The following is a 13,580-nucleotide window of genomic DNA, read 5'->3' as shown; positions in this document are numbered from 1 at the left end:
CTCTTAAAACCTCACTACAAAAGCATTGTATACACACAGCTTCGATGAAAAGTTTTACAGGTTGAAAACATAATTATGGGCTATATTTTTGTTTTTAATCCTGTTCCTACATTTCAGTCCCATTGAATATTGAGTAAGTTTTTCTTGTCATTGTGACCAAAAAGCTCAAAAGAAACCATTAAACAGAGGGGCTTATTTTACCTCATGATGAAGAGGGCTTGGCGGCAGGAGTTCCAGGCATGTGGTTCTATCACTGAGCAGTCGGGTAGTAGAGAGATCAACACAGAACCAAGGACAGACTATGATCCTCCATGTTAGCTCTCCTAGTGTCCCATGATCCTCCACGTCAGCTCTCCTAGTGTCCTACCACCTCCATTGAGGCCCCATCATGCAAAGCTTCCCATAAGAGTAATACCTGGGACCAGTGTTCAGGCACTTGGGCCTGTGGGGGATATCTCGTATCTAAATTGTGATACTCGGCCTCAGACCAGATAGGCTCATCCTGTCTCGTAATGCAAAACCCTTTCAGTTCAACTGCAAACACCCCCATAGTCTTACCAGTAGCAATATTGCTCGAAAGTCCAAATTCTCTTCAGATATTCAAAGAAATCTCTTACCTATGAGCCTCTGTAACATCAAAAACCAAGGTACACATAATGGCACATGGCAAACATTCCAATACCAAATCCTGGAGCTCCATAGACTGCATCTCCTGATTTTGTTCTGGAACTGAGGCTCCTATAAAACAAAACAGTCTGTTATAAAAATAATTTCGATTATCTTAATTTCTTTAATACACATAGTGTGTTTTGTACATCTAAAATCATTAGCAAAGAGATGCCTTCCAACTCTGTGATTCAAACATATAGCAGATCTTTAAATTTTATTCATTAAAAACAGATAGGTTAGGTTAATTATATTAGAAGTCCTAATCAAGACAAAGCTAGCACCTGGTCAAGGGTAGGTGAATACTTAGAATTACTTTCCAGATCATGGTCACCAGTACAATGGCTTCAACGTCAGAAGTACTTGTGGGTTTTCATGTTTAAAAAGCATGAAGTATTTTTACTTCATTCATTAGTCCTCCAAGCCCCTCCATTCAGGCAGAAGAAGACCTCATTTTGTTTGACTTTACATTGTAGACTGTGCCATTTAAGGAAAGGCAGATGCCAGAATTACAAGTCTTTTGAAGAAAATACCCTTTGGAGAGTATTATACTCTGGACCCTTCTCCAAGGGTAAGTGGGGCCTAGGGCTTGATCACATTCATATAACCCTCTCCCACCTGCTCAAGAGCCATGCTATGAAGTCATTTTGATTTATCCTGAAAACAAAGGAGACGATCTTACCAGCAAAATGTCTTTGTTACAATAAAGTTGTAGACAGAAATTTCTCTGGTTCTGCCTTGCCCAGCAGTCCAGATGAATCTCTCCCACCTGTGGTCCCACAGCCCCTTATAAAATAATTACTCAGAGGCTTAATATTAATTGCAAATTGTATGGCTTATGGATCAAGCTTCTTGCTAGCTAGCTCTTTCATCCTAAATTAACCTATTTCTATAAATCTGTGTGTTGCCACTTGGCTGTGGCATTACCGGTCTGCTGACATCTTATTGCTCCTTTAGTGGTGGCCTTGAATCTCTCTTGACTCTGCCCTTCTTCTCTCTGTATCTCTGCTTGGATTTCCCACCTGGCTGTCATAGGCCAAACAGCTTTGTTTTTTATCCAATGGGAGCAGCACATATTCACAGCATACAGAAAGACATCCCACAGCATAAAGTATTTGAATAAAAGCAAAATGATCAACTTCAAAGTGTAAACAATAAGTAATTTAGACTTAAGGGACTCCAGTAGTTAGAAATAAAGCTTACAAGGGATGATTGACAGCAGCCTAATAATACAACAGGGTGATAGAGCAGATGCTGTACAAGGAATCCATTTAGGAAGACATGGGAAGATGGTACAGTTGATTAGAGGCAGAGTCCAGGTGGGTAGAGTTATTAGGGGCCACTGCAATGTAAGTGATGTCCCAGTAGTAAATGGCAACCTTCCTGAAGCATGGCAGTAGATTGGAACCAGAGAAATACTAGAGTTATCAAGGCAGAAGTGTTGTGGAATATTATTTTAAGGTGTGTTACTCTTGTTTATGTTGCATTTGTTTAACTCTGTGAAGCTTTATTACTGTGTCTGTTGAAAACACCTGATGGACTAATAAAGAACTTATTGGCCAGTAGCAAGGCAGGAGAAAGGATAGTGGGGCTGGTAGGCAGAGAGAATATATAGAAGGAGAAATCTTGGAGGAGAGATCAAAGAATAGCCAGAGAAGAAGGAGAATTTCAGGGGCCAACCACCCAACCACCCAGCCACCCAGCCACCCAGCCACCCGGATACACATCAAGCCACGGAGTAAGAGTAAGATTTACAGATGTAAGAGAACGGGAAAAGCCAGAGGCAAAAGATAGGTGGGATAATTTCAGTTAAGGAAAGCTGGCAAGAAATAATCCAAGCTAACGATGGGCATTCATAATTAAGAATAAGCCTCCATGTGTGATTTATTTGGGAGCTGGGTGTTGGGCCTCTCAAAAGAGCAAAAAACAACAACAGCACAGAAGGATTAGTATTCATACCAAGACTGATACTCTCCTGCATGTAGCTCTGATGGAGAGGTGGCTTCCAGGTCAGCTCCAGGTATTTAGTAGGTGCTGGCATGTGCAGGCTCTCATACTTCTCTTTAGGCTCTTTTGTCTTTATATTATTATTTTTTCTTTTTTTTAATTAAGAGATTTTCTATTCATTTTACATACCAACCACAGATTCCCCTGTCCTCCTTCCTCCCACCCCCAGCCCTCCCATCCAACCTACCCCCCATTCCCACCTCCTCCAAGGCAAGGTCTCCCATGGGGAGTCAGCAGAACCTGGTACATTCAGTTGAGGCAGGTCCAGTCCCCTCCTCCCTGCACCATGGCTGCGCAAAGTGTCTCACCATAGGCCCTAGGCTCCAAAAAGCCAGCTCATGCACTAGAGATGGGCCCCATTCCCACTGCCTGCCCCCCCCCCAAATAGTTCAAGCTAAACAACTGTCTCGATTATCCAGAGGGCCTAGTCCAGTTCCACGGGGTGTCCTCAGCTATTGGTCCCCAGTTCATGTGTTTCCACTAGTTTGTTCTTTATATTAAACTTCAGAGCAAGAGAATGTAGGTTCATTACTGAGCCCCACCAGTCACACCCTGGTTTCTGGGAGATGCCATCTGCCAAGATCTGAAATGTGGGAGATTGAAATATGGGAGATCTCCTTGATGCGAAGGAGAAGGGGGTCACTTCGGCTTCCATGTGTCACTAAATACCAAGCCTTCTGAGCCAGGACTTCAGCTAGTGGCTGTGAGTTTTATGTATTGCCCCTGCTTACTTCCTTACTAGAAGACATCTAGTAAATAGTGCATGAGCTGAGATCTTTTCTGTGAAACCTCTGGTGCGGTGGTTCTCAACCTGCCTAAGGCTGTGTCCCTTTAGCACAATTCCTCATGTTGTGGTGATTTCCAACCATAAAATTATTTCATTGCTGCTTTATAACTGTAGTTTTGATACTGTTATGAATCATAATGTAAAGATCTGATATGCAGGGTATCTGATATGTGACCTCCAATAGGGCCACAACCGACAGGTTGAAAACTACTGCTCTGGAGACTCCCGGGGAAATGTCCATGCAGCAGATGGGAGGCACGTGGGCCTGGAGATAGGGCAGCATAACTGAAGCCCAGCACAGCTGACTGCCAGGCTCAGGAGGACTGCAGAAGTCTCTGATGAGATCGGGGAGGGGAAAGTCAAGGTTGCACTGTGGAGCTCACAGAGGGTGGCTGGGGATGTGGTCTAGGTCAGATGTTCTGTCCTGCTTTTATCTCTTACAGATAACATGGCATTTGTCTTTAGTGTGACACATCTGAGCCACAGTGTCCTCTGAATTAGAGGACTGATACCTGTGACGAACTCAGCTGCAGTGGGAATTAAGTGGGTGCTCTGTGGGTGGCGCTGACCATAGGACTTAGCAAAAGAGAGACCCGAGGTTGTTAGATATTAGTTATTGTCACGGAGGAGGTTAATAGAAAACTGGGAGGAATAGATATTTAGAAGAAAGGTTTAAAAAAAAAAAAACAGTCACAACAGTGCCAGATGCTTGAACAGCTAGTCAAGGAAAGGTCCACGGACCCATTGAAAATGAGAACAAAGAAGCAATTAAAAAGGTGGACGAGAACATTCAGTGCTGTTTGGGCTGTTGGTCCTGGGCCATTTCAATTCAGAGTTCATCAAATTGGAAACTGAAAGTAAGTGTGTCTGATGGTTTTACAAGGTTAAACGTAGGAATGACGCCCTCCAATATTCATTTATGAATGTGTTTTCTTCATTTTCTAAATACTCTTTAGTCCATTTCCCAGAGATCCAAATTTATGCTCTACCCAGAATGAAAGCCTTGTTGTGTATGGTACTGCTATGATCCATAAGAATTTAGACTATGGAACCCAAGGAGGGATATTTCTACACATAACCAACTAACTTCTGAGAGGTAAACAAAAAAAGACACCAGGCAGTGCTTTTATATAGTATGGCCCTGGGTTCCCTCCTGCTGGGGAAGTTTCTGGGCTGGATCTAAGGTGTTTTGTCAAGGCAGGGGTACAAGTCAATGATAATCATTTGTCTAGCCCATGTGAAGTCCTGGATTTGATTCGCAGCTCTACATAGTAAGGAAATCAAAATTAAATGTAAATATGTGAATAAACAAAATAGTGTGTCCATAGACGGGCACAGTGCTCTGCATTCTAGGTCTTGGTTATAAAAACGTGAACTCCACAATGAGGATGAGAAATTGCTCAGCTGGACAGCATTTCTTCAATGCCAAACACAGGGTGTGCTGCTCACTTCCAAAGCAAAGCTGGAGTAGGTGTGGGTTCAGTCCTGAAAAAGGCTGAAGGGACAGGCCACGTGAGCACATTAGTAATAATCAAATCAGGCAGAGCCTGACGGGCGGGATAGACAGGTACGCTGTTTACAGAATGCTGATAGGAGAGAACAATTCTGCAAAGAAAACCATGGAAGCATCTGCGTTGGGATGCTTCTTAGGAGAGAAGCAGAATTCGGGTATGGCGACAGCTGGGGAGTGTCTCTGGTTGTTACTGGGGCAGTGCATTGTTTTTTTGATGGCTTGAGCACAGCTAGAAGTGGACACCCTTGAAGCCGTGTCCAGTAAGCATGGGCTTTATTTCACTGAGTGAAATATTCACAGACCTCCAAAGGACGTGGGTCTTGGACCTCCGAGCGACGAAGTCAAGACTGGAGATCAGAAGCGGAGGGTAAAAATGGTGGTCATGCCGGGCGGTGGTGGCACACGCCTTTAATCCCAGCCCTCGGGAGGCAGAACCAGGCGGATCTCTGTGAGTTCGAGGCCAGCCTGGGCTACCAAGTGAGTTCCAGGAAAAGGCGCAAAGCTACACAGAGAAACCCTGTCTCGAAAAACCAAAAAAAAAAAAAAAAAAAAAAAAAATTGGTGGTCATGATGAGAGGGCCATGCCTAATGATACCAAGGGATGGCCAAAGAGTGCCAGGAGCAACGGGGTGTCCGGACATGGTGTACATGGCGTCAGGAAGTTGCAGCTGGCGTGGTGGGGAAAAAATCAGAAATACAACCGGAGAGGGACTGTGAGGATAGTGGTACCGGATGTCTCACGCCACTGTTCCTCTCGAGATTTCTCACGAGCTCTATACGCTGTCTCTGGCATAAACGTTGCTATTCCTGGAGATGTGAAAACAGAGGTTTGGAATTTTAATTCTCCCATCCAAAGGCCACACAGGCAGCAGGACAGATCTCTCCCTGCCTGAGTTTACAGTGGGCAGGTCCCCAGCCAGGAACCTGGGGTGAGTGCTGATACCAGCTCCCCAGGCACCGTGTGACGAATCATTTCGCTCCATAAATCTTGAGTTACTTGTATGACGCTTTTTAATTTGGTCGTCTATTCTGTATTGTCCCTTTCAGTTCTTGTGTTTTATGATTAGATGACTTTATAACGTTTAAGACAGTTCTTAAGGATTAGATGGCTTTATAACATTTAAGACCGTTCTTAAGGATTAGATGGCTTTATAACATTTAAGACAGTTCTTAAGAGGGCACAAGGGGAACTAGACGAAAACAACATGACTAGAATTGTAAAATGATGGTGAATGGAAAAGAAATTTAAAAAAAAAAAAAAAGAAGGACATGGCTGCTCCTAGGTATGGTGGAGAAGGCTTATCGTAGTTATGAGGAAGAGCACAGCCAGAGGCAGGTACATTTGGGATGGACCAGGGTGAACATGACCCTGAACTGGGTGGGCCATGTGAGGAGAGAGGGGAGAGCCAGGAGAGTAAAGGTAGACAAAAAAGACAGGTAACCGAAGTGGCTGGATTAGACAGGGAAGGGCAGTTGGAGGAAGGGTGGCCCAGACTCTGGACTGAAGAAGTTTAGGGTAGGGAGTTGGGTGTGCCAGCCATACCCCGGGACAGATAGGGACTGAGGGATGCCGGGAGAACCTGGCAGCCAGGTCTGTCTTTGTACAGTCAGGCTGTTTGAGGCATACCACCTCCATGAGAGAAACCTCCACGGGAACTACACGAGCGAACCCAGCACTCTTATTGTTTTGTCCATTTTTTAGAGGAACGGAGGAAGAAAGCTATGGGTTGGTAGATTACCTTCTGGGTGAATTCATTGACAACCTTCCAATTTCAGTTCAGAGTCCACTGAGCCAAAGGCCAGGCCTCAGACATTCCCAGTGCCGATCTAGGATATGGAAATCACTATCCTAGGCTCTACTTCAAAGGGAATTCGGTGCCAAAGCACCTATGACAGCCGGCCTGGCTCCCTGATCCAGTGAACGGAGCAGCCGTTTGGAAAGTCGAGGCACCGCAGGCGTAGCCATCTCGGCTCACTGACGCTGAGCAGGTGAGTCAAAGGTCACACATGCCTCGGTTTACTGATCTGCGAAATCGAAGCGGCAGAACTGACTTCGGGGAGTAAAAGCATCCATCTTTTTCTGTTTTTCTCTCTGTAACTAGGGTACGCACGTGTATGTGTTCATGCATGTCAGCCCGTGTGTGTGAAAGCTCACACGTGCATGTGGAGGCCCAAGTGATGACGGGAATTATCCCTCACGGCTTTTTCCACTCTAGTCCCTGAGGCAGAGTCTCCCACTCAAACCCACAGCTTGCCAATGTGGCTAGTCTTCCCGGGGCAGCTTGCTCTGGAGGTCCTCTGTCTCTTTGAATTCCAGGCAGGCCACCGTGCACACCCCACATTTTTTTTTGTGGGTTTCTGGGGATCTGAACTCAGGGCCTCGTGTTTGTGCAGCAAAGGCTCTGACCACTGAGCCATCCTCTCAGCCCCATCGACACTGTTCATTTAAAATTGTAGTAGACCGCTGGAGCGGCCAAGATGGCCCCGTGAGTGGAAATGCTGGTTACCAACCTCGAGGACCCGGGTTCAGTTCCCAGCGCTCATGTTGTCGAAGGTCGCCAACTTTTGCAATTTGTCCTCCTGTGACCTATAACCGACCCGCTGGAAACAAACATTTTCTGAAGAGACGTTTGTGTCTGTCCGTCAGCCTACAGGAGTGCTGAAACTAGGGATCCTGAGAAACTAGAAATCCCCCCAGCACCCCCAGGACTCTCATGCTGGGAGAAGGAAAAGGCTGAAGCCTGGTGCCCGTGGGAGGGGGACCTTCTCTCCCGGGAGTAGATTTTAAGCAGCGATGACGCGTTGTCAGACCTCCTTACAAGCCAAACTGAAGCCCAGACAACGATGGGTCAAGGGTGGCCAGGACCAAGCCTTGACCAGGACTGCTTACATGTGCACATCCCTAGCTTCCATCTCACTTCAGGACCCTACTAATGGGCTCGAGGGGAGTCACTGGAGCTCATTGTCCTTCTGCCCAGTGTGGCCACATTGAATGCATCTCCTTTTTGTTCTCTTACTGTTAATTTGTTGTATAATTGGCCTCTTTAGTTTGAGCAGCTGGACCTGAGGGTAGAGATGGTGGCCACTGTTTGTGAACACGAGGCAAATGTTCTATGGCACGCACGCGCGCGCGCACACACACACACACACACACACACACACACAAATGTTAAATATTTAATTTATATTAAGATGTATTAGTTATATAAGACAGCAGGTTTCATTAAGAGGTGTAAAATCACTGCTCTTAATGGTAGGCCTCTCAGGCAGGGGTTCTACACTAAATTACAACTCAGCACAATGGTACATTCTGGAAAGTTAAGTAATACGAAGTTAGGTACAATTACTATGTGCCAATTAAAAGTGAAAATATGGTAAAATACAGGGCGTGCTGACTAGTCTTATGTCAACTTGACACAAGCTAGAGTCATCTGAAAGGAGGGAACCTCCATTGAGAAAATGCCTCCAGAAGATCCAGTTGTTGGGCATTTTCTTAATTAGTGATGGATGGGGGTGGGTCCAGCTCATGGTGGGTGGTGCCACCCCTGGGCTGGCAGTCCTGTGTTCTTGAAGAAAGCAGGCTGAGCAAGCCATGGGGACTCAAGCCAGTCAGCAGCTCTGCTCCATGACCTCTGCATCAGTTCCCGACTCCATGGATCTGGCCCTGTTTGAGTTCCTGTCCTGACTTCCTTTGATGATGAACATGATATGGAAGTGTAAGCCAAATAAACCCTCTCCTCCCCAACTTGCTTTTTGGTCATGGTATTTCACCACAGCAATAAAAACCCTGAGACAAAAGGGCATTAAATCCAGTTATCTGTTCAGGCTATTTCGAACTTTCTGGTATAGTTAAGAATATAGAATCCCAGTTTGTTTTGTCCTATTCTCGTGTTAGGGGAACCTGAGGAGAAAAACTCCCAGGAGGCCTGAGTAAGTTCAGTAAGTTGAATGAAGCAGATTAGCAGGACGCAGCCCCTGATCACCAGTTCATCCCAGCTTTTAAGGACCCCCCCCCCAAAAAAAAAAAAGTGCCCGTCAGGTCCCAACGAAACTCAGGACAAATGGCTAATTGTGGTGACTACTAGTATATACAAATTTTCAAGTACCTGTTACAGGGTATCCTGGCTCCTCTCAGGCCACATCTCACCCCACTCCGCCCCCCCCAACCCTGAACCTCTCCAGCCCAGGGGCTTCCCTTCCCCCAGCTTCTGATTCCTATAAAAACCTGCCATTTGGGCCAAGTGATTTTGGTCCTCGAGGTCCTAGGCTCCTGTCTTGGCCTTCTCTCTTCTCTTCCTCTCTTGCTCACTCCCCCATCCCCCATGGCCTGGTTCATGACCCTTCCAGATGCCTCTGGCTGTTCTCTCCCTCATATCTACAATAAAACGGTCTCCTCAACCATCCCCTGGAGGCGGGCGTGTTCTCATTTTCTGTCAGTGACACATACAGAAAGCGTCCCCAGCAAGCAAGCATTGTTTCCAGACATGGGGAGATGGCATTGACATGGCAGGCCGTTAGCCTTCCGCCCAGAGCCACATTCTATAGGAACCTGTGGCTGGTCCAGGGACCAGTTTACCAAAAGAAGTTAGGGCCGGTCTAAGAGAACAGAGACCAGTTTTTACCCAAGATATTTCTAGTACTTAAACTACTCTCAGGAGCACTTTCGTGAGATGGCAGAAGTATAATGCAGCAGCCTACCACACTTGTTTGTTTTATTATTTTAGTTATTATTTTACATGCCTACTTGTTTTCTAATTAGAGAGAAAGACAGGATGTGATTTGGGTGGATGGGAAAGTGGGGAGGATTTGGGAGGAGTTAGGGGACAGGAAACCATAATCAGAATATACTATATAAAAAAACTATAGAAACAATTCTATAATTTTTTTTAAAAAAAAGAAGCAGAATTTAAAAACAAACATTTAAAGAATATATGAGTCGTCCTTTAATGAGATCAAAGATGCCAAGGAGTATTCACTGTCACCTTTGTATACAAACATAGGCAGGACCTGGGACTGCTCTTCTGAACCGATGCCTTCCTAAGGTTCCAGTACACTGTTGGGACCTTCCTCCCGCCTCTGCCCTCCGCCAATGCAATTTCTACTCTTAAAAGTTTACTCTGGAACAGGAGAAATGGTCTTCCCTGGGAAGAGCTTCCTAATTGGTTATCCAATGTTTTCAGGTTCAAAGGAAACTCCAGTTCATCAAACCCCAATAGGCAGTCCAGATATTCCCAAAATGAGTTCAACCTGGACTATAGGAGGATTTCTGGAGGTTAGGTAAAAGCCAGCATTCCTCAGGAACTTGATGAAACGGGTTCCCCTCGACAGAAAGGAGTCATTCCCCTTACCTCTGGCAGAAGGGACATATGGCTCCACTGATACATATCTGTGACTGCATATCAAAGCCCATGCTGGCCTCCAGGCTCCCTCAGCATCATAAGGACCGGTTACATATCTCAGAGTCCACGCTGGCATCCTAGCCCCTCCCACTTCGTCCTCTACGCTAAACTCCCTCCAGCTCACCGGCTTCCCAAGCTGCTCATCCTTCCTGTAATGTGGCTCTTCTCACTGTTCTCTGCTCCTGACATTCTCACTGTGCTCTTTCTCTATTCTCTGTCCCCTGCTGGTCTCCTCTCGCTCCCAGATGGCCCTGGCCATGTCCAGTCTGCTGACCACGGTCAGTCTACTTCTTTCTCTCTCTAATCTGGACTCTTCCAGAGGCCTCTGGATGTTTTCTCTTTCTCATATCTACAAAACAAACGAACTCTAATGGACTGGTCACGTTAGCGATTTCTTTACTCTAACTCCTTTGCATACGACCCAAGTAGTCAGCCCTGAAATCTTTAATACATACAAGTAACCCTAAACAGACTGAGAAGGTTTGATTTGTATATTTATGAATATATATGTAACGACAACAAAGAAAAGGAGGCCGTGAATGTGAGAGGAAGCAAGGGAAGGGCATGGGAGGGGTTGGAGGGAGGAAAGGAAGGGGCAAATGATATGATTATATTTTAACTTCAATAAATGCATACATGTTTAAAAAGAAAAATATAGTACTTTCAAATAAATATAAATAATGATAAAAGGCCAATAAGACTGACTCCTTGGGCTGGCAAGATGGCTCAGTGGTTAAGAGCACTGGCTGTTCTTCCAGAGGTCCCAAGTTCAATTCCCAGCAACCACATGGTGGCTCACAACCACCTGTAATGAGATCTGGCGCCCTCTTCTGGCCTGCAGGGGCACATGCAGGCAGAACACTGTATACATAATAAATAAATAAATCTTAAAAAAAAAAAAAAAAAAGACTGACTCCTTGTTTAGCAATTTTGGTAAGTTGTCAGAATTCCTCAGGAACCAAACTCTCGGGTGTTGGGTGTAGATCTGGTCAACCACAACTGAGAATCGAGTTCATCTCCGCCCTTCCCAGAGTTCAGTTCTTTGTCCCTGGGTTTGAAAGAAACTTCCTCATATTCTATGAATAAGAAGGGAAAAGGGGGAAGCTCCTCCTCGAGCCGGTTTGTTTGCTGATGAGTTTTAATTCCAATCTTCACTGTTTACCTGGCTTTGCCTCAGAATGGATTAGTGGCCATCCTGGAATTCAACCTCTGGGCAAGGTTCTTCCCTGCTGCTGAAGCACCACACAGCTGAACTCCCTCAAAGGCCGCAGCTGGGAAGCACCTCCCTGAACCTGGGCACTTTTCCTACGTAGTCATTTTCTTCAGTACAGATACCTCAAGCAAAAATATGGAGCCTCAAAGGCCGAGTTTGAAGCCGGTGACATCCTTGTCTTTGCGACGGTATCACATTTCTGAGGAGTATGGCTTTCTTCTTCAGAGTCCTCTGGTAAGGATCGTCTTGTCCCAGCCGGCACAAGTATCTTGATTGCTTGAGTTTACTTTACGGGGGTTCTTGTAAGGGTCAGTGTAGCACAAAGTCACCAGCCAGAGGAAGAGGCTGGAGATGCAGCCCTGTGGTTCTCAGGGGACAGCAGAGGCAGCTGCTGCGGGCAACAGCACAAACATCAGCAATGTTTCTCTGCTGATTCCTTAAACATATGATAGTGAGGCCTGAATATTCAGAAGCAGAGTTGCTGTCGGAGAGAGGAGGCGCCCCAGAGACATGATATAAGGACAAGTAGGGCCCTGTGCCAACAGCAAAGTGCTGCGGACGTGCATTCTGCCACAAGGTGTAACACAGAATAACGGAGCTGCCCCACCGCAGATACACTCTGCTTTGGAGACCAGTTTGCCATGCGTCCCAGCAGAGAGACTTTTAAGCAGATACAATGTGCTCTGAGTTGGTCCAAATAAGTTTATCTTACTTGCTGGTGGCGGCAGAGACAAGGGGGGACCTTTGGTGTTTTCAGAGCTGATCAAAAGATTAGATGGTATCGGGAATTTCTGAGATGAGGAAGGAACTCTGGAAAACAAGGAGTCCCAGCTCTCAATGCGACTGCACCCGCTCTGCTCCTATTTTTCCCGCCAGTCTGTATCAGGCCTGCTGGCATTAAACGTAGTTCTGAGCTTGGAAGATGTGTCCAGGTGAAGAGCTAGGGGCAAAGCCAATGCTCTTGGCATCTTTTAAAAAGTGACCCTAAATATTCAGGAAGCCTGCTCAGTTAAAAGTCTAGGGATCCGATATGGCCACCATTGTAATTGCTAATCAGCACCAACATCCTGCCTCCACCTAGTTCCTCTCTTCCTTAGGATTAAAACTACCAGGAGCTCAAATGCCTATTGCAGTGAGACTTGCCTTTGCTCTGATTTGAAACAGTGTATCGCTATGTAGCCCAGGCTGGCCACTTGCCTCAGCTTCCCCCAGGCTGGGATCATGGATGGGCTTCCACACTTGATCTTTTAATGTTCTCTACAGAAAACTGTCAGCTGTGACATCTGTCCCACATCTGCAAGCTGGCCGGGTGGAGGGGTATTCAGTCGAACCGGGCGGGGCCTGTACCTTTTGGGCCAGATCTCACAGGCTGAATCAAGCCTTGCCTTCCTGTCGCTCTACCTGGAACAGAGTTAAAAAGCAGTCTGTACTCTGACATGATAGTTTTCAATTTCCGGGTCTTAGTTCCTCTAGGCTCCTTGTCACACAGGCCATGCTAAACTAAAGCACCTGACATGACTTCCTGATGCCCCATCAGGTTATTAAAAGTTGGATTTCTGTTTTGTTCTGGGAATTCATTTGAGTGAGAGTCCTCAGGGGATTTCCTGAGGGAGAGGCTCTGAAGGTTGTTTCCTGAAAAGGCTCCTCTGTGCCACCAGCCACCATCCCTCTCATAGTCTCTCTCTCTCTCTCTCTCTCTCTCTCTCTCTCTCTCTCTCTCTCTTTGGAAAGCAGGAAGATCACAAGTTCCAGGCCAGTCTGGACTACATAGCTACACCCCGTGACCCTGTCTCAAAACAAAATAAAACCAAAAGCTCAACCAACCAAAGGGTCACATAACATACTCCATTGTGTGTGCCTGGCTTCATTCTGGAGTATTCCCATCCTTCCAAGTTCACGGGAGAGGAAGGACTAATGAGACACACCTTTGGCATCACTAATCATGTGGGCTGGGTTTGGAAAGATAACACTGCATTTGGGGAAACATCAGGTCAG

At 46.0% G+C, this 13,580-nt stretch overlaps 1 protein-coding gene across 2 annotated transcripts in view; it reads left to right on the top strand.

The window, feature by feature from the left end:
- The first annotated feature begins 11,720 nt into the window (after nt 1-11,720).
- The window catches only part of Ido2 (indoleamine 2,3-dioxygenase 2), a 42,296-nt gene continuing 40,436 nt past the window's right edge, over nt 11,721-13,580 (top strand). For both annotated transcript variants that reach the window (XM_052752773.1, XM_052752774.1), the window contains exon 1: nt 11,721-11,819. In XM_052752773.1, the coding sequence (XP_052608733.1) occupies nt 11,721-11,819 (99 nt within the window). The remainder of the gene's footprint in view (nt 11,820-13,580) is intronic.

The sequence above is a fragment of the Peromyscus californicus genome, unplaced genomic scaffold (genome assembly GCF_007827085.1).
Source record: "Peromyscus californicus insignis strain IS unplaced genomic scaffold, ASM782708v3 Scaffold_23__1_contigs__length_62951481, whole genome shotgun sequence".
Lineage (NCBI taxonomy): Eukaryota > Metazoa > Chordata > Mammalia > Rodentia > Cricetidae > Peromyscus > Peromyscus californicus.
Note: the sequence above shows the minus strand (reverse complement) of the source record. Positions and strands in the feature narration are given on the sequence as shown.